Source organism: Pipistrellus kuhlii, unplaced genomic scaffold, assembly GCF_014108245.1.
Source record: "Pipistrellus kuhlii isolate mPipKuh1 unplaced genomic scaffold, mPipKuh1.p scaffold_m20_p_15, whole genome shotgun sequence".
NCBI classification, from domain to species: Eukaryota; Metazoa; Chordata; class Mammalia; order Chiroptera; family Vespertilionidae; genus Pipistrellus; species Pipistrellus kuhlii.
Genome location: NW_023425460.1, coordinates 9410774 through 9431726, shown reverse-complemented (window position 1 = coordinate 9431726; position 20953 = coordinate 9410774). Strand labels below are relative to the sequence as shown.

Sequence of the window (20953 nt, the reverse complement as noted above, 5' to 3'; positions counted from 1 at the left end):
TGGGCTTCCTGCATTGATTGCTCTCCCAGGGCCTGGGACCAGCCCAGCAGGGTGGGACGCAGCTCTGCAGGTTACAGGATGTGAAAGTGGCGACTGAGGTTAGAAAAAAGAATAAAAGGCTGGGACCAGAACACACCCAGCAGAAGGCCATGTGCAGTTCTCCTCTTTAGGGTTTCCTGTGGGTACACTGAGAACATTGTGTTCTGGCTGGGAACCTACCCAGCTGAGCTGGCTCCAGACGCCGCCCCTGGGTCCTAGTGCTGCCTCTCTCAGCCCTCAGCCTTAGCTGCCTGCACCTGCATAAAGTCCACTGTAGGACCCCAAGAGGCCATTTGCATTGTGTCCTCCCTACTGAGCGAGGCCCCCAGTGACCAGACTGTGAGCACTTACCTTCTGATTCGTTCTTCTTTCTGAAGCATCCTCACTGTGCTTGGCACAGTAGCATCTCATGTGCCCCTGATAAACATCCTGCAGATTATAGAACAGAAGCTCTATATATTGGGAGGAACAACCAAGGTCAGTACCAAGGTTTTGGGACCCAGGTCTCTTGACACTCTAGGGATAACTGATTGTGAGATACCATTTCATATCCTTGAGATGAATGTTAAGTCTTTGCCTTCAAAGTTTCTCTGCAGATGAATTTGAGAATTCTTAATGAATTCTTCAAAACAGCTCAAAGCTCAGGCATGTGGTGCAGAACTGTACAGAGGAGCCCGAACTCTGCCCTGCCTAGAATCTGGCAAGTCCTAGCGATCACGTCTGCCCTGTGCACAAGCTCCCTGGGATTGCCCCCGGGAGCCTTGGTGCAGCCCCCCGGCCCCAGGTTGGCCTGTTGAGGGTCCCGGGACTCAGGTATATGCTAGGCCCCGGTTCAAGTAGCTAGGAATCAATGAGCTACCAGTGAGGGAGGGAGGACTCTGATTAGAAGAGATTTTTGCAGTTTTTCAATTTCCTCTACTAGATTGTAAATCTCCTTTTCCAAGTTATCTTTATATCCTGTGTGTGTGCTGGTCCTTGATAGACAGTTGTTGGGTGAACTGAATCAAAGTCACTCACTTGAAGGTCTTGCCTTTAGCTATGGATCACAGGTTATTCAACAGCTGCACAGTGAACACTTTCTTTATACTAAGCATTGGCTGAGATAATGGGCACACGATTGCTAAAAACAAGTACACAAAGGGAAGGCAGTCTTGGTGACTGACCCTCTTAGAGATCACGGTCCAGTAGAAAAGCATTCAATAAGCAAGCACACCCTAGCCAGTTTGGCTCAGTGGATAGAGCGTCGGCCTGCAGACTGAAAGGTCCCAGGTTCGATATCAACCAAGGGCACATGCCTGGGTTGCAGGCTCGATCCCCAGTAGGGGGTGTGCAGGAGGCAGCTGATCAATGATTCATCATTGATGTTTCTATCTCTCTCTCCCTCCCCTTCCCTCTCCGAAATCAATAAAAATATATTTCAAAAAAAAAATAAGCCAGAGCAATCCAAGGTCCATGATCATCCTATGGAAGGCCAAGGCGCTAGGATGAGCATGGAGTGCTCGGGGTGAGCCAAGTTACTGAGGAAGAGCCCTTTAGCCCATGGCCCCATGGGATTAGCCAGGGGGAGGAGGCTGGGAAACAGAGGTACATGCAGATTGAATGGTGCTCGTGAAGACCTGGAATTCAGCAAGCAGGTGGCTCATTGAAAGAATGAGAAAAGTCTCCTAAGTCTTCCTGAACCCCACCTACAGGAAATCCAGTTCTCACTCCAGGGAGAGCCCAGCCATTGTTACTGTCAGTGAGAAGGGAATCCTGCTACTTCTCTGTGGCCTCCTCTGAGCCCCAGACTCCATTCCTGGGAAAAACAGGAATCCTAAAAGGGACCATATTGAGCAGGAAGGAGGGAGGCCATCTGTATGGCCAGAAAGAGCAAGTACTGGTCCAGTCACTGGGACCCTGGATTAAGAAACTGGGCACATGACTTTCCTCCTCTCTCTAGACTTCATGTTTCATACTTACACAGCCTCAGTGGTTAGCCTGACACTCAGATCTTCCTGAACTGATGAATGACAGTGGTTTCTATCTGTTCCTTCCAATGCTAAGATTCTGGGTCTAAGCCCCACAGTCCATCCTGCCCAGGATTCTTCTGGCAAAAGAAGTGCCAGTAAGGAAGGAGCACAGAGCCCAGCACACCCACAGTATCTGTCAAATAAATGAGTGAATGAACGAAATGAATGCTCTCCTTGAAGTCACTCTAAAACCTTTACAAATCTTTGCTTTGAGCTCCTATAGTCACTCTTGTTCCTGTGCAGTGATTGTCACCAGCCCCTTCATACACAGACATCTGAGTTTGTGGGGAAAGTGAACCTAGGTCTTGCCTGGAGTGCCCCGTCCTGGAGGAAGAAGTATAAGAGCTGAGGAGCAGTGTGAGGAGGAAAAGAAAGGACTACAATGCAGAGTCTGGAAATTAGTGCACATTCTCATGCGGCACTGCCTGCCTCATAAACCCCAAACCTGCCGACGCTCTTCCTCGCTCCCGTGCACATCCAGGCCTCTCCGGGGCTGGGAAAGGACAAGTGCTCCCTGAGCCACCACAGTCCCTGCTTGCCCTGAATCAGGTACGACAGTAAGGGCAACAGTTCCCAGCGTGGACAAACCCTCAAATGCATTTTCCCTCTCCTGTGGGTTTCCAGGCTAGCCCGCAAAAGCCTGATTCATCCACAGCCACACTGAAACATAGAATTAATGCTGGCTGTCCCCTGGGTGAGCGAGGCCATTATGGCAACCAAACCACCACTTACAGCATTATTTTGATGGGAAAATGTGTTCTGAGCTCCAAGCAGCCAAATTATAAGTGGGACACAGGCACACCCAGGTTCGAATCCCAGCTTTAACACTTCCTAACCATGCGGTCATGGGCAAGGCACCATCCACCCCAGCCTCAGTTTCCTGCCTTGTAAAAGAACACCGCCTTTGAGAAGGCGGCAGTGCAGACTACACAGGCACCTGTGAAAGTGCCCATGGCGCACAGCAGGTGTTCCCTCCTTCCTTTCACCGGGGCTTTTGTGAAGAGACAAGACTTCAGGCACAGTCCCTTCAAAGTGGGTTCTTTATCCAGCTTGTATGGGGGCAGTATTACCACTGGACTCTGGCTCAGAGCAAGTATTTATGAGATAAATGAGCTGCTATCTAGAAATCACAGAACATTCCTCATCTTTGACCTTCTCCAATCTTTTACTGGCTTATCTGAGCCAAGAAACTTCTGCCCTTACTCAGCTCCCTCTCCCCCAGTCTCTCCATGAACAGCATTGTTCTGACTTCCTTTGCTCCTGGTCCTGGGAAGGGGCTTCGCCTGGGAAGGGTCTTTCACCCCAGGCCTGGCTGAGAGCCCGGAAGAGCGAGCAGGAGAAGCAGAGACCTCGGCTGGCACTCCCAGCCAGGGGAAGGCAGACCTCTCTGTTGGCTTAGGCTTTGGCCCCTCCTAGCTTCATTTGTTTCCAAGCTGCAGCCAGAACTGTCTGTACCCAAAGGATGGTGAACCGGCCAAGGCATCCGTAGGGTCCTAAAGGCCCACCTTGTTCCTTTCTTCGCCCTCGTTGCTATGAGTCAGGGTCTCTGGCCTTGGGTTTCTAGTCTCTTGCCCAGGGTCACCAGCACTGTGGTCAGTGACCTTGAATGAGTCGTCCTGCACTGCACTATGCTCCCACATCCCACCTCCACTCGATGCCCCTGTCTCCACAATAGTCTCTCCTTTTCCACGTTTGGAACCACAGGGCCTCCTAAGACCCTTCCTCCATCTTTCCAGGCCCTGTCAGTGCCCCTCACCCCGCAGCATTTCTCATTGGATCTCCACCTCTCTGGCCCCACCCACCTCTTTACCCATCCCCCAATCCGGCAATAACAAAAGCACAAACTCTTATGAAAGCAATATGAGCTCATGGTGAAAACCCAACAGCACAGAAGGTGAAAATGAAAAAGTAAAAGCTCCCCTCCCTCGCTCCCTCAGAGATAACCTCTGTAAACAGTTCCCAGTACCCTCCAAATGTTTTCTCTGCACACTTCGGCATGTGCCTGCAGGGCGTGTCCTCTGCTTTTTCTTCAGCATGAGATTAGAGCATACACATTATTCTGCAGCTTGTTTTCACCTGACAATGTCTCTTGGACATCTTTCCAAAATCTACCTCACTCTTTTTAACACCCACATAATATTCCAGGATTTGGAATTGGTTTCGCTGTTCTCCTGGCACAGACACCCAGGCGGTTTTCCGTTTTTGCAATCGCTATTTACTTGGTTCTCGGCCTCGGGTCTCAAACCTCCAGACGGCCCTCCACACCACTGCTCACTGCCAGCACCCAGCTCAGCCACCTTCCCTGTGTTAGGGCTGTTCACGAGGTGTATTATCTCCCCTCCTACATCTTAAGCTCCTTAAGACAGGGTGTCTGCCTGGGAGCTACTGGCAAGGAGCACTCTAGTCCTGTCGACTCTGCAACTTGTCAGCCAACCTCAGTGCCGCCCGAGGGAAACAGGAGGTTCTCAGGCCTTGTGAATGCTCATTCTGGGTTTTCACATGCATTTATTGGGATCCGTCAGCTTGGCTGTGTGCAGGGTGCTGAACTCCAGGATGAAACAGATACAGATCTTGGCCTCCTGGAGCTTACAGTCAGTGGGAAAGGCAGACACTGGACACACACAGATAAGCACAAGTATAATTACATGTGGGATAAGCGCTTTGGAAGGAAACGACAGAGGAGGGGTGGGGCCTGGGAAGGCCTGAGAAGAGGTGATGAGGTGCAATGGAGAAGGCCGGCGCAAGTCAGCAGACCAGGGGGTCTGTTCCCATTCCAGTCCACTCTGGACACTTCCCCTGTCATCTTCTCATCTGACAAGAAGGGAAAGCCCCTTCCCATGTTTAACTCACTGTGACAAAAATACATGCTGTTCGATTTCCCTGTGGCCTGGGAGGGTCCGGAAGACTTCTTGCTGATTTACACTGACCTTGATTCACACTTGATTCGCACGTGGGCTCTGATTCCATTAAATTCTGGGCCCACTATTTGTTGAGCATACACCATATGTATGAACACAGAGAAGGTGTGTGTGAGAGCATGTGTGGGTGTTGGGGGAGTTGTGGTGGCGGTAGTGGTGGGTATTTAAAAGATTTAAAACGTGATTCCTGGAGGAGTGTACAGTCTGAGGAGGCATCAGCCCCAGAATAGGATCATGTCAATATACCGTGTCAAGTGGAAAGAGAGCAACTCGTCATGGTTATGTGAGCTAAGCACTGGCCTCAAAGCCAAGCAGGTCTGGGCTGGACTCCCTGCCCTGCGCTGCCTGGCAGGGAACATGGAGCTGCCCAGGTGTGTTGAAAGAGGGCTCCTGGAGGGCTCTGAGCTTCAGACAAGCATGGAGTGTGAGTCAGAGCCAGAAGGGCGTCTGGGGAAAGGAATCACTGTGAAGATGGGAGCGAGTGGAAAGAAGGTGCTTAAGGCCACAGAAGAAAGGCACCCACAGGTTGCGGGGACCCTGGGTAATGTCAGTCATACCAGCGCTGAAAAAACATCCAAGCAAAAAAGAGCAGTTTAAGTAGCGCATGCGTCCCCGATTCTCTTCCCCTGGGCCATGGAGTTCACGCCCCAGAGAGGGCAGCAGATGGGAGAAGACAGAAATCTGCTCTCACCTCTACAGTCTCACTTCTGGGTCAATGTGTCTGTTTCTCTTTTATGTGATTAAAAATACTATAAATTATATGCTTTTACTTGTTGATGTCCTCTTTATGATCCACTGCACATGGCTGTATATATTTTGCACATCTACATACATATTACTCTGCAGCGCTGTATACACAAAGCTATGTACACTGTACTTGATGGAAAATTTAAGAGCGTTTCAGAGGTAATTAGAACCATATGTGATTCCCCCTCCTGTGCTGTGGAAGGGAAGTGACTCCAGAGATAGGCAAGGGTCTGCCCTGGAGGCTTGCTGGGCCAAAATAAGGAGCCTGGTATGTATGAACGACAACAGGGAGCTAGGAAAAGCTTCACAGAAGTCCTAAAGAGGCTACACTCGGTACAATACATAGAAAGTTCCGGACTTCCCTTGTTTCCACTTAATCAGAGGAGTAAATCCCAAACCAGTTCTGTCCATGACTCCTGTCTGCCTCACTTTCTCCACGTGTAAAGGAAAGCCTGCCAGCGTGGGGCTGCAGGACACAAGGTCAACTTTTGCAAGCAAGGAGGCCCAGAGGCCCTGGGGGCTTCAGGTCTGCCCAGCAAAACCCAGCCACACTGTTACCAAGCCTAAATGGCAGGCCTTGCCTCCAGGGCCGGCCAGCTCTGGAGCTGGAGCCCCAGGGCTAGGATCCCATTCTTTGGGAAAAGAGCTTGGTGAAGCTTCTGCTGGCTTATTGATGCACTGCTTCCCAGGGCCAGACTCTTAAAACTGCCTGGGAGAGTGAGGCAACACGCCTCATTGTGCAGCCCTCAGCAAACGCAGCAGCTGCCGGGAGTGCTAAAGAAAAGCTCCCGTAATAACCATGTGTGATATTAGAGATAAAGAGGCAAATAGGTATGTAGGCCAACCCAGAAATAGCCACCCACCCCTTCGGCCTGAGAAACCCTTTGTGCCAGGTGGGTACAAAGGGCTTTCTTCCGTCTCCTCCCGAGCTGATCTTCCCTGCCTCTTTAATTTAAGGGCGCCTTCGATAAAGGCCCCGGCCTGCACTGGCGGGAGGTGGCCCGGGCAGTTCTGGCAGGCAGCCAGACAGGGGTGGGCATTGCACTCCCTCCACCAAACAAATCCTGGGGTCAGAGGGCACAACGGCTTGGCCTCTCTGACGTGAGGTCCTGGGGCTGAATCGGGGCTTCAAAGTGGTGACTCACAGGCACTCCCCAGCCCACCCCTGTAAGGTTTTCCGTGCACCCAAGAGGCCTCCCACCCCACAGAGACGGCTTTTGTTAGGAGACGAGGTCCCTGTGAGCCTCCTCGCCTCTCCCTCCTCCCTCCCCTTTCCCCTCTCCCCTCCTCGGTGCTCACCCGACAGGCGCAGCCCTGCGCCCCGCCCCCACCGCAGCCGGCCAGAGCGCTGAGCTCAGCATCTCCGCGGCGCCTCCTTCCCGGGCAGACAGCGGGCGGAGCTCCTTCCTCCGGCCCGCCCTTCTCCCCAGCTCCACTGCCCCCCATCCTGCGCCCATCCCCCCAGACGTACGTTTTCCAAGTCACGTCCCAGCTCCCCACCCCCGCCAGCCCCCTGTAGGGGGTCCGCGGAGACCCACCCCCAAGTCAGCTGCTCCGCATCTGTCACCTCCGGGGCCGGCTCCCCGGGCGCACCCGCAGCGGGTGGGGAGGGTGGGGGAGCGAGGGGGCCTTCCCTGCCCCCACCGCTGCCCGACTGCAGACCTCGGGAAGCCGGTTTGCTCTCGGTGCCCCCTTCCCAGAGCAGACTCCAGACACCTAGGAGTTGTTTCTCCCTCCCTGCGTTGGTTTTTAGGTCTGTACAAAGAGACTCTGCAGCGGCTCCTAGATTCCTATGCCGAAGCTGCCTTTGGGGACCCGGGGACAAGGAGAGGTCCCCCTTATGGAGCTCCCCAAATTAGCCTTCCCAGGGGAGACAGAGCTCTCAGGGAGGGGCCCTGGAGGGAGGCGATGACGGAGCCACTGTCACTTTTGGCCCGTGGGTGTCTAGCTACAGGCAAACCCCTTGCGAGGAGCGGGGGAGGGCAGAGCAGTGGGCTGCTTCATTGGGCAGGGGGAGGAAGAGCCTGATCAGATAAGACAGGGGCTAACCCAGGAGAGAAAGTTTTTGTCCACAACTCCAGATGTTCACTCTACCTCGTCCACACCCCCACTCCCCCGCATGTACTGGCCCCCTTCAGCCCCCATTCAGGCTCACAACGAAGAGGGTTAGTAACTTGGGATCAAGGAAATGAGCCTCTGACCAGAGACATGGCTCCGGCCTGCTGCCTGGCAGGCCCCTGCTCCTAGCTGGGCCTCAGTTTTCTTTGCTTTTTTAATCCTCACCCAGGATATGTTTTGTTTTGTTTTGTTTTGTTTTTTTAAATTGATTTTGAGAGAGAAAGAAAGAAACATCTATCCGTTGCCTCTGGTACTTGCCCCACCCAAGATCCAACCAGAGACCTCTTGGTGTACCCCATGATATTAATATCCAACCAACTGAGCCGCCCAGCCAGGGCTGAGCCTCAGTTTTCCTACTTGCACAATGACCCTGATGGAGCCTGACCAGTCCTCACTACACAAATGTTAGTAGTTATTTTTCTAGGCAGCGTTATGAAAATACTAAAGGATATGGATGTGTTTTTAAAACCATAAAGAGCTCCAGAAAGATTAAAGATCTTTGTGAGGGGCGGCACAGCTGCCAGGTGGAACTGGCAGCTTCCATCACCTGCCAGCAAGGAATTCCAGAAGGCCCTTGGAGACCTGGGTAGCTGGTTTTTGCATAAACTTGAGTTTCCCAAGCCTTTGGCTACTACAGGCATTGGAAAAAATTTTTTTTTAAAAAAAACAACAAAAAAACACTTCTGAGGCTAGAGACTTGGCAGAGGGGCAAGGACGTCTGGGAAAAGAAAGTTCCTGGGGATTGAGTGAGACCTAACTGCCAGGAGAGTGAGAGATCACGGGCAGCTCACCTCCTGAGGCTCCTGGCCCTCCCGCAAGTTTCCTGTCCATAAAGGGGGGGGGGGGGGGACGAGGGGGGCTCTCCCAGGGCCCACAGGCTCTAACATTCAAAGACTGTAAGGCTTATTCCACTGAATGAAGAATTCTACAAGTGAGAGGGCTGGTTCCTCTCTCTGCTGAACACTGTAATCCAGCCTCACTCACCTCGGCTCCTTGGCGCATCCAGAGGCTGGACAAAGCCCTGCTGGTCTTCCTGCTCTGGAAGAACAAACAGAGAAATGGGCCTCATTTTGCTGGCCAGGCAGGCAGTGAGCCAGGATTCAGGCCGCCCCACTGTACCAGCTCCTGATCATCCTGGTCTCTCCCTCTCCCACGCCCCCCAGCTTGACGAGCAAAGCCACCCTGACCCCACCTTCCCCTTTGATACATGGCAGTTGTAAACCCTCAAAGGTCAAGACCACTGAAAGGCTGGAACTGGAATGTCTGCTTCTACCTTCTCCGGCAGGCCTCCTCCAGAAGGTCCACACCCTTACCGGCCTGGCCTGGGATTTTTAGCAAAGTAGCTCCATGAAACTCATGATTTTTCTTTCCTTCAGTATGATCCCATGGAAGTCGAAGAGGCCTTTGAGATTCTCTAGGTCTGGGTTTTCAAAACTGCAGTATGAAAATCCCAGCACAGGATAATAACAGTATATATTTTTTCTATTAATTTTTTTTTAATTTTCACCTGAGGATATATATTTTTATAAAAATATTTTTTATTGATTTCAGAGAGGATAGGAGAGGTAGAAAGAGATAGAAACATCAACGATAAGAGAAAAGCATTGATCAGCTGCCCCTTGCACACTCCACACTGGAGATTGAGCCTGCAGCTCAGGTATGTGTCCTGAGTGGGAATCAAAGTGTCTGTGACCTCCTAGTTCATAGGTCAACACTCAACCACTGAGCCACACCAGCTAGGCAGGGCTAAAATTTTTAAAGTCAGAAATGTTTACTTTAAAGTTAAGTAAGACTTAACTTTTATTACATTAAACTAAGTAATTTAACTAGTAAATAATTTTAAAAGTTGCCAGTAAAATTTAACACAGACAGGATGTAAAACTAGAATGCAAAGTTGTATTATTTGTAATAAAAGTATGGAACTTCAAAGATGTACTATATTTCCTATGGGCTGTTTCAGGCCACAGCCCAGAACCCTATTCAGCCTTCATGGCCAAATAGCTTGACCTCAGACCAGCTGACTCCTGGCCCTCACAGGCAACTCAGCCATTGTGCTTGGGCTTCTGGTACGAACTGAAGCGCGATGTTGCCTCAGCCTCCCTCTACTTCCGCTTTCTTTTCTCAAAAGGGCTCAGAAACCAAGGAAGACAGGGGATCCTGGCTGAAAGCTGGCCCCAGAGCAGATGAGATTACTTTCTGAGAGAAGTGGGGTATATTAGTGAGAAAAGAGATGGTGCCCTGGAGTGTGGCTGATCCCTCTGACAGCTCACCTGACCACTCTGGGTGTGTGGGAAACAAGGTGGAAAAGCAGTGGAAGTCTGGTAGGCCTCTGTGCCTCTCACCACGGTGCCTCATGCTCATGGTGTTCTGTCAGTGTCCTAAGACTATCCTGCTAGTTCTCAAAATCCCCATCCCTTATCAAGCCAGCCCTTTGTGGGGTTCCCACTGCCCTTGCACTGCCCCAGAGGAAATAACTTCTTGTTGTCACCAGAGAGGGACTAGGGTCATGTTAGGTCTGTCCCAGCACAATCTGGAATGTGTGGGTTCTTGACTTTGTGTAGAAAAAATTTCAGACACAAGTCCAGGTGATTTTTTAAAGCTGGGGACAGTGAAACAAAGGAAGAGCTTAAGACAGAAGGGGTAAGATCACAGCGACAGGAGTGAGCCTAGATGGGGCTGCCTGGATTCAGGGAAGGAAGTCACAGTAACAGAAGTGAGCCAAGCCGGGCTTGGCTTGTGGATTCAAAAAAGGAAGTTACAAAGGCACACAAGTCCTTAAAGACAAGGTCAGAGGATTAGCCCAGGACAAGCTGCTTCTGCCTGCAGCTCCCCTGGTTGAGAGTCTCATGGGGACCTTTAGAGTTTAGGTACAGGTGTCGGCAACCTGCGGCTCCGGAGCCGCATGCGGCTCTTTTTGTTAAGTGAAAAAATCCTTTTTCTGCACGATCCGGTATAAAGCATTAAGGTAAGAAACAATATATGCAGTGTTATATTTGTTTTAAATGTCGCAATGGTTTTGCGGCTCCCAGGTTGTTGTTTTTTCCTTCGAAAACAGGTCCAAGTGGCTCTTTATGTCTTAAAGGTTGCCGACCCCTGGTTTAGGAGAAAGCAAGCAAAAGTGCACTCCTGAGGAAAAGTGAGGCGAGGAGGGTGTGTGTGTGCACACAACACACACTATCCTGCTCAAGAGAGAGTGTGCACTGGGTCAGAGGGTTTTTAAAGTTATTTGTTTACAAACCCTGTGTCGAGGGCTGGCTTTCAGGAGATCTCAGCGAGGGAGCTGCTCTGCTACATAGGAAACCGGGACCCAGAAGGAGGTTATCTACAAGATAGTTAAACAAGGCCGACCTGGTTGGGGTTTCATATGAAGCAGCCTCACTGTGATCTATTGAAAGTCAGCCTTCAGCCGAAACCGGTTTGGCTCAGTGGATAGAGCGTAGGCTTGCAGCCTGAAAGGACCCAGGTTCGATTCCGGTCAAGGGCATGTATGTTGGTTGGGGGCACATCCTCAGTGGGGGGTGTGCAGGAGGCAGCTAATCGATGTTTCTAGCTCTCTATCTTCCTCTCTGAAAAAAATCAATAAAATATATATATTTTTAAAAAGTTAGCCTTCAACACAAAGGTTTGTAAATAGAAAAACATTGAAAGTTAAACGATGATTTATTATAGTATCAGTTTCCCTGAAAACGTGCATTGCATGACAGTCAAGGGGTCAGCCCCCTTTTAGGGATGAGGGCTCGCCATACCAGACCGTGGACCTCTGTCTGGACACGCAGGGGCATGCCACACCACCTGGCTTGCGGGTCTTTATCTGCCTTCTAAAAGTGAAAGTTTCAGGAGAGGACTCAGGGGAGGGTCTCAACAGAATATTCAACAGTTTTCCAGGTCTGTTCTTGAATACGCTGATACATCAAATGAGCCTATAGGAGAGTTTGGGGTCATTGCCTAGTTAGCTTTACTGCTTTCCTTTTATCTTGGATTTGTCTGGCTCTAATTGGGCTTTTTTTTTTTTGTTATTTATTCCCCTGACTTCATTCTCTCGAGTTTGGCTGGCAATTATGGCACCAACTGGGTCTCTGTTCTCTCTCCCCCTGACCAGGGCGATTTAAGCTACTTACTTCCTGGTTGGGAAAGAGAGGTATAAACTGTCCGCTCCTACTTGTCCTCGGTCAGGGAAGATAAGATCTTGTGATTTATTAGCAGGCTGCTAATTGCTCGGCCTTGTTTAACTATCTTGTCTTGGTTCCCGGTTCCCTCTGTCCACTTGCTGGGGGAATTTTCCTAACTTCTGACTATCCTGCCTCATTGTGAAACCTGGGAACCCAGCAGAACTGTCTGGCTGTGAGCTCATCACCATCACCTGTGGGCCTAGTCTCCACAGCTGCATGCCATCTCATAGCCCCTAACCCACATGTGTCAAACACAAGGCCCGCGGGCCAAATCCGTCCCGCCAGGCCTTGCAATGTGGCCCGCACCGCGATGTCATCACTGCACTCCGCTGCGTTTCCATCACAATGACAGTTTATGACTGTTCAGTAAACCATTCGGCCCGCGATTTAGGCTGGATTTTAGATTTTGGCCCCTTCTCTGATTGAGTTCGACACCCCTACCCTAACCCATCCCCAACCCACAGGGAGGCCCTTGGACAGACTGGGGAGCCAACCCAGTTCCTCCCAGGACCTGTCTCTCTGGGAGGCCAGCAGACAACCGACTGGAGAGCATTTGTACAAAAGCTCTCCAGACAACCGGAGAGCTTTTGTACAAATCAGAATGGGGTGAGGGAGATAGAAATCTACAGTTTACAAGCTCCTCAGATGTTTCTGATTGTACTCATCAGGCTTGAAAGGCACTGGTTAATGAAGGATCACTCTGGGCTTCAGTTTCCTCATCTGTAGAATGGCACTACATTCATTTCTCAGGCTGTAAACACATAATACACTTTTTAAAAAAATATGGAAAGCTTCACAAATTTGCATGTCACCCTTGCACAGGGGCCATGCTAACTTCTCTGTATTGTTCCAATTTTAGTATATGTGCTGCCGAAGCGAGCACTTTAATACATCTTTAAAAATATATATTTTTATTGATTTCAGAGAGGAAAGGAGAGGGAGGGAGACAGAAACATCAATGATGAGAATCATTGATGGCTGCCTCCTGCACACCCCCTACTGGGGGTCAAGGCGGAATCAAACCTTTGACCCTTCAGTCCACAGGCTGGTACTCTATTCACTGAGCCAAACCAGGTAGGGCAATGCATAACACATTTTAAATGCTTCTTTGAAGGGCTGCATAACATAGTGTATTGTTACTATTTCTATTTCAAAAAGTAGCTTTGTTTGCAAAAGGACTCCCCGCTAAGTTTTTAATTTTCCCTCTAATAGCACTGTGAAAATCCAAACAAGAAGCTCTGGGCTGTCAAAAGCTTAACAGCCCTATTTTGACTAACCTGTTTGTTGTTTTTCAAGTAAAAAACTCACAGAAGTCCTGGGGACACTTTTGCTGGCTTCACTGTCCCACTTCCTGCCACCATACTACCCTCCCCCCCCATCCCCTGACCCCTGACCCCTTGGCTCCTCCTACCGCCTACACTCCCTTCCTAAGAAGTTTCCAAAGGGCTGGAGGCCAGAGCGGTGCAGGCAAGCTGGCTGGCCTTCAGGGGTTCCCATCCTGAATTCTGGGGTTCCCAGGATCACACTCCCACCCCAAGATCTGGTTTAACTCCCCAAACCCGACTGGGGCAGCTTGCCAGACGGAGGCCTGGGAACCATGCGCAGGACAGAAACCGCCTCAACAGGGAGGGGCAGGTGGCCAGGCCTGAGTGCTCATTGACTTTAAATTGCAGGCTGCCGTGGGTCCCACGGGAATGGAGCAGAGCCCAGGAAAAGACGTCTGTAAGGTCAGGGCTCTGGCCACAGAGTCTGGGATATGGGGCCTGGTTAACTCCATGGGCGCCTGAGTCACCGGGGACATAACACTAGCCCATGACCAGTCTCCCCATCAGGGCTGTCTTGACGCGGATTCTCACTGCAGGTTGTGTCTCTGAGACCAGTGCTCTTATGAAGACATATGTAAATGCAGAGACTAATGGGAATGGTGCCCTCTGGGAGTTATGCAAATGGGCAGCCTTACTCTCTCCAACAAGGGAATATAAACTTCAAAAGTATCTTGAGGAGAGTAACTGCTTGATGGGTTTGTCTCCTTTGAAATGATAAAGTGTTTTATAATTAAATAGAGGTGGTGATTGCACAATGCTGTGAATACACTAAATGCCAATGAATTGTTTAGTTAGTTTTACTCTATGTGAATTTCATCTCAATTTTTAAAAGTATTTTGAGGCATTTGAAGGTAAAGTACTAATTGCTTTTAAAGATTCTCCACAACAAGTCAGCCACCTGTACAATGTCACCTCTCTCCCCAGTCCCGGGGGTTGCTGACACTATTCCAACTGGAAGAACTGGATTACCTTAAAAGCCCCACTCCCAGACCTGAGCGGAAGAGGAAAGGAAATGTTCAGATTCATCCAAGGCTCTTGGCAGCACTTGTCAGAAAGGGGGTAGGAAGATAGTAGCGCCCTAGCTGGTATGGCTCAGTGGATAGAGCGTCTGGTTGGCGACGGCTGTTCCAAAGGTTTCCTTAAACCAGCAGTTGCCAACCTTTGGACCTCATGGAGCACCGGTTGGCAACCACTGGGCTAAAGGGTCCCAGGTTCGTTTCAGGTCAAGGGCACATGCCAGGGTTGTGGGCTCAATCCCCAGTAGGGGGCGTGCAGGAGGCAGCCAGTCAATGATTCTCTCTCATCATTGTTGTTTCTACCTCTCTCTCCCTCTCCCTTCCTCTCTGAAATCAATGAAAATATATTTAAAAAAAGAAAGGTAGTAGCATCAAAGACTGCTGAAGGGCCCACCTAGATGTTGAGAATCCAGACGGTCTGCAATTCAGGGAAAATCCACCACTTGCTTAATCTAGCCATTCATTCATTCACTCATTCATTCACTTTTTTCACCCAAGGAACATTCACTGAGCCTCTTCAAGTGCTAGCCACTGGAAGTTATGAAAGGTAGACTACCACCCTCAACAAGCTCAGAGTCCAGTGGGGAGATGAAAGTGGAAACAATGAACAGAGATAAGCACAAAGTGTAAGGATGCCCTAAGGGGGGTGGGGAGGGCACCTCAGGGATGGGGGTTTGAAGAGGAGGCACAGGGGAAGGCTTCCTGGAGGAAAGGATGCCAGAACTGGGTCTCCGAGGCAACCTTGACCTGCAGCCAGCCTAGGCCCCGGGGGAATGGTGGGTTGGGAGGGAGAGGAGAGAGAAACACACCAAATGCCGGCTTTATAGGATCTTTGAGGGCTAACTAAAAGGTCAGAGAGTAGAGATGCCTCCTCCTAGGAGTGACACATTTTCGGGTTTCCCCCATCCCATCTGCTTCAATGCAGGGAAAGGTGTACAAAGTAGGAACAAAGTTTTTCCATCTCCAGGCAGGTGGAAGGGAACTTACCCTTCCTTTCACGGGGATGAACCAAGACCCTTCCCCCTGGCTCCTCAGAGGGACTAAGGAAATTCCCGTTCCAGCTCCCAAGGTTCTCCTGGCAGACAAAGGGATGGGGATTTCTCCCTCCTTCACAAGAGTGAGGAGTATCAGAGGGGAAGCCGTATTAGAGATGTTCTCCCTCCCTCCTTCTAGGTGATTTTTCACTCTGTACCCTGGTTGCTTATACTCAGTGGAATAATGCTCCAGAGATCAAGGACTGCCTGTCCTTTCTTTCATCACTTTGTGGGAACACAGTGAGACAGCAACAAATGTATTTCTTTGGAAAAGAAACAAAATTACGTAGTGTCCATTAACATAGCCCTTCCCATTTGAGAAAAGGTATTTAGTAACAGAATGAGACAGTGAATGAAAAAGGTGCTTAGCACACTGCTTCCATGAGGGTATTTATTGAGTGAATGAATGATTCCTAGTAAACTGACATTACCAAACTGGCTCTGGATGGTTGCTTATGAAGATACACTTTTTAAACATTTCCATTTTTCTTAGTGTTCTACAGTTTTCTGAAATATACCCCCGCCTCATTTAATGTGTGTGTGTGTGTGTGTGTGTGTGTGAGAGAGAGAGAGAGAGAGAGAGAGAGAGAGAGAGAGAGAGAGAGAGAGAAAGAGAGAGAGTGAGAGAGAGAGAGAGGGCGCGAGCCATACCCTAAGTCTATCTCCTACGCTCAGTCTGTCTGGTGAAAGGAGTGAATGGTCCTTTGATGAATTAATTTCCTGACCTTCTCTCCTGGGCAACAGAAAGACACACCCATACAGGTAACCCCCAACTCTCTTCTCACTTCAGGAGGATGTGCTCTACCCCCAGCCCTCCAAGCACCTCACTGAGCTCCCCTGACCTGGTATCTTTAATGTTCCCAGCAAGTGACAGGAGGACTGGAGACAAAGGGCAGAGTTCAGGCCTTGCAAGCCCCAGGGGCTAAGGACCTAACCACTCTGTTCTGCTGCAGTCTTGAAGATATCTCCCGATCTGAGTACCCTCATTTATTTCTTATCCGTAAATCTGCTTCCAAGGGTGGCTTCCCATCTGGAAAATGGGCGTGGGGTGCAGGGATTGAATTCTGGACCCTTCCAGTTGTAAGTCTTGATTTGTGCGGATGGACCACAGATCAGCCTTTTTATTATTATTATTATTATTATTATTTTTTTTTTTTTTTAATGGGGATGGCAGTGACCTTACCTCTCCAGCAGGAGCCGTCAGTCACGTGCAACCCTGCTCGGAGGCAAGGCCTACCTGTCGGGTTAGGCTCCAGTCTGCCCCCGGGGTGGAAGCATCTGATGTAAGTTTGTTCCCCTCTTTAATCAGGATCCTCTTGTTTCAGACCGATAAACCTTAAAAGAAATTAAGGTCCAGGAAGTCCTAATCTACCCCCACCCTCAGCAACCACTCTGTCTCCCAGCACCGCAGCCAGGCCCGATTTCCTGTGGCCCCACCTGAATGATGAAACCCGGGATGGCCATTGCACTGCCGGGCTTTCGGAGATAGAGATCCTTGGTCCTGATGCAACTCTCCGTGTCTTTTACACAAAGCTCTTTGGAAACGGGGGCGCTAGGACCCGACGGACGCCCGAGGGCTCTGGGCCGCCGCGGGCCCCAGAGTCACTTTTGCACCGCGGACAGCAGTGGGGACGAGGGTGGCTCAAGGCATCCTTCTGATTTGGGTCCCGGTTCTCAGCCCTAGGACCAGGCGCTAGGAACCCCAGACCATCAGCACTCCTTTAACCACCCTCCCCCACCCCTTTCCCTGGGAGCAGTTGGGAGATGGCTGCGGACCCGGAATGGGGACTAGGCGCATAGGGGAGGGGGGAGACGGGCCCCCTCATTCACCCATCCCCTGGGACTGTGGGATAACAGGTGGGCAAGTGGGCTGCGGGGAAGGGGGAGCTCAGAGCCCGGAACGGCCCAGTTTGGGGACCCCATTCCCACATCCGGATCATTGGCCGGGCAGGGGTAGCGTGGGGTACGTGAGAAGGGCCGGCCACAGGCATCCATCCGTGCGCCCAGTGGGTACGCTCAGCTCCAAGTTCCCGGACTCGGACAACCGTTCTCCCTGCCCACCGCCCCTTCAAGTTCCCCTGCCTCTCCCTCTCCCAACCCCCTACCCCGCGCAGCGACGGCTGCCCCATCCCCCAGCAACACGACCCTATAATAAACAAGTCTTTCCTTGATCCGCCCCTGCCGCGAGCGCCCTCGGGGACCTTGGCAGCTGCAGCCGCGCGGAGGAGCCTTTCTGGAAAGGGGGCGTGGCCAGCGCCAGGGGTTCGGCCGCCGGAGCGCCGGGGCGCAGCAGGGGCGGGGCCGGGCCGCTGTCACCGGGCAGGAGAGAACGTTGCGAACGTGCGCCCGGCGCCCATTGGCGGAGGCCGGCCACACTCCCGGGCCGCGATTGGGCCGCTGCCCCTGCGGGGCGTGGCCTCTCCGGGCCAGTGCTTATAGGCTCCCGGCGCTGGTGCTAGGGACCGCGGCAGGCCGAGAGGGAGCCAGAGTGGTCAGAGGGGACAAGTCCGGGCAGCGCTCGGGGGTTGGCACCGGTTCGCGCACTCATTCAAGCGGCACTCGTCCCGGCGGCCCTCGCTGACCGCGCTAGCTGGTGAGTGTCCCTCCTCGGGGTGCCGATCCCCTGCGCCGGGAGGCCTCGGTGGTGCGGGTCCTAGCGTTCCCCATTCTCCGGTGGGTGCAGCCCCCCGACTGACGCCGGGCCCGTGCCCCTCTTGTCTTACAGCGTCTTCGGCCGCTGCCGTGTCCCCTGAGCTCCTCTGCAGACGTGCTGGTAGCCGGTCGTCACCATGCCTAGCCTTTGGGATCGCTTCTCGTCGTCGTCCTCCTCCTCTTCGTCTTCGTCCTTGTCCCGAACGCCCACCCCCGATCAGCCGCCGCGCTCGGCCTGGGGGTCGGCGGCCCGGGAAGAGGGGCTGGGCCGCTGCGCGAGCCTGGAGAGCTCGGACTGCGAGTCTCTGGACAGCAGCAACAGCGGCTTCGGGCCGGAGGACGGTGAGTCCGGGCGGGGGCGGCCGCGACTCGGGGGCCGGGGAGGCGAGGGGAGCGCCGCGCTGGAAGGAGTCAGACCCTCCCATCCCAGCAGAACCCAGATGGCGGAGGGATGGAGGAGCGGAGGAGGGGGGTTGGAGTGTGGGGTGGAAACTGAGGCACGGAGTGCTGGTTGCTTAGGGAGACATCATCGCCGCCGCGAGCTGAGCTGCGAGTGGCTCTGACACCCTCCCCCCCGTGTGCTCTCCCTTGCAGACTCGGCATACCTGGACGGGGTGTCCCTGCCCGACTTTGAGCTGCTCAGCGACCCCGAGGACGAGCACCTGTGTGCCAACCTGATGCAGCTGTTGCAGGAGAGCCTGGCCCAGGCACGACTGGGCTCGCGGCGCCCCGCGCGCCTGCTGATGCCCGGCCAGCTGGTGAGCCAGGTGGGCAAAGAACTGCTGCGTCTGGCCTACAGCGAGCCGTGCGGCCTGCGGGGGGCGCTGCTGGACGTCTGCGTCGAGCAGGGCAAGAGCTGCCACAGCGTGGGCCAGCTGGCCCTCGACCCCAGCCTGGTGCCCACCTTCCAGCTGACCCTCGTGCTGCGCCTGGACTCACGCCTCTGGCCCAAGATCCAGGGGCTCTTTAGCTCCGCCAACTCCTCCCTCGTCCCGGGCTTCAGCCAGTCCCTGACGCTGAGCACCGGCTTCCGAGTCATCAAGAAAAAGCTGTACAGCTCCGAGCAGCTGCTCATCGAGGAGTGTTGAACTTGGGTCTGGGGGCCGACGCCGATCCCACAGCGGACAACTGAACTTTTGGGGTGGACTCTGGCAGGCAGGAGCCGAGGAGCTGCTGCCCGTTAGTTAGAGAACTGACCACAGCCCCTTGAAGGGAGACGGGAGGAGGGGGCGTGTTTCCCAGGAAGCCCCCTGAGGGGTGGAGGTGGCTTCCTTTTGTGGGCACAGGCTGCCCTCAGTACTGTAGCATGAAACAAAGGTTTAGGGGCCAGCCGGGCTTCAGACTGGATGTGTATGTAGCATGTACCTTCTTTTTCTTGTTACTGACAGTTAAGACAACAGTGGTGTGACGGCCAGGAGAGCAGCTGGGCTGCACTGGCCTCTGCAATTGCAATCCGTGTGTGCTCCAGGTAGCTGGCCCTGGGGGGCGGGGGAGGTCGTGGAGGTGTTTTGTGTATCTCATGGTCTGAAGGGGCCAAATGTGTGTGTTGTTTTTGCATCTTTTGTGTGTGTTTTTTTTGACCGGAGCTTCACTACTGACCTGTTGGAGGCAGCTATCTTACAGACGCATGAATGTAAGAGTAGAAAAGGGTGGGTGTTGGGGTCACTCGGGGGATCTCCGACACTTGAGAAAAAAATTACACCCGGGAGCTGCGCGTGTCCCGCCCCCGAAGTGTACGGAAGAGTTTATCTGTGAGCGGTGGGGCTGACTCGGGTGGGGGCTGGCCCCCCTGCCCCAGAGGAGTGCCATCTGTGTCTTCCATCTAGAACTGTTTACATGAAGATACTCCCTGTTCATGAATACACTTGATGTTCAAGTATTAAGACCTATGCAATATTTTGTACTTTTCTAATAAAAAAAGTGTTTGTTAAAAGTTGGTTGAGCCTCTTATTAGTGCTGAGAAAGGAAAGGGAGTGGGGTGGGTACTGGTAAAAGGTGGGTTCAGTCAAAGGCCCACCTGTGCGTGTTTCTCTCCCTCTCCGGGGCTGCCTGCCAGCCTGGTAATGGAGGCATGTGGGTTGTGCGCCATCTGTGCCAAGAACCCTGGATCCCTGGCTCTGCTGACTGAGGCTACCAGGGAAATCACTGGAAGGTAGGGGTGAGTCAGACCTCCCACAGAGCCACAGGCAGCAGGCTGAGCTCACCTGGCTGCCCCCTGGGTTATGAGGCCCAGGCACAAGGCTCCCTAAGCCCAACTTCCTCACAGGCAATAAAAGGACGGCAAGAAACTGTTTAAAAAGCTCTATTGGGACTGCAATCATGAAAATTACAAATTTATCTTTGGATAGAAAAAAGGCTATATATAGGGTGGGGATATCAATCCATGGATTTTGAAAAAGACTATTTCCTTCAAGGCTCTTCCTAGATAAGGAAAGTAGGGCTCCGAAAGGGACATGACCTCATGGAGGTGTGGCCCAGGCAGGTGCAGAACACAAACACACAGATACCCATGCCCATGAAGGTGAAGGAAGAAAGAACGAGGGAGGGCTGTTTTCACGGGTGACCTGGACTCCTTGTCCTCTCTGGGCCCCAGTTTCCTTATCAGTGGGAGTGAGGTTGGGCCAGATGAAGGCCAAGGCCTCCACTTCTCACTCCCTGGGACTGGCAGGCAGTCCTCCCACACCGGCCTTTGCAGACTTGTTATCTCCCTTGTTTCTCTTCCTGGTCCCAGATATGCCTTGTTTGCCCAACTGTAAAACGGCAGTTCTTCCACTCGAGTGTGCGGTCAGATCCTGGGGTCCCCAGTGAACACACATCTCCCTGGGCCCTGGGGGAGCCACTGGAGGAGAGCGCCAGGAATTTCCACCAGGGACTGACGCAGGCTCCTGCGCTTTGGGATGGTTTTGAAAACGCGCATCTCTGTGGC

General features: G+C 52.4%; 2 protein-coding genes and 1 non-coding gene across 3 annotated transcripts in view; 1 reads left to right on the top strand and 2 right to left on the bottom strand.

Annotated features, from left to right (window-relative positions):
- The window catches only part of ASCC1 (activating signal cointegrator 1 complex subunit 1), a 105135-nt gene extending 96300 nt beyond the window's left edge, over nt 1-8835 (bottom strand). The window contains exon 1 of the mRNA XM_045581745.1: nt 8816-8835. The gene's annotated coding sequence lies outside the window, so the exon portion shown is untranslated. The remainder of the gene's footprint in view (nt 1-8815) is intronic.
- Nucleotides 8836-12777: 3942 nt separating this feature from the next.
- Nucleotides 12778-12883, bottom strand: LOC118719641. Its single transcript, XR_004988206.1, has one exon. It is a non-coding gene; the product is annotated as a U6 spliceosomal RNA (small nuclear RNA).
- Nucleotides 12884-17819: 4936 nt separating this feature from the next.
- Nucleotides 17820-19960, top strand: DDIT4 (DNA damage inducible transcript 4). Its single transcript, XM_036437813.2, has 3 exons — nt 17820-17968; nt 18101-18369; nt 18622-19960. Exons 2-3 carry the CDS (start codon nt 18165-18167, stop codon nt 19113-19115), a joined length of 699 nt encoding a protein of 232 aa, XP_036293706.1. The 5' UTR covers nt 17820-17968; nt 18101-18164; the 3' UTR covers nt 19116-19960.
- The last annotated feature ends 993 nt before the right edge of the window (nt 19961-20953 follow it).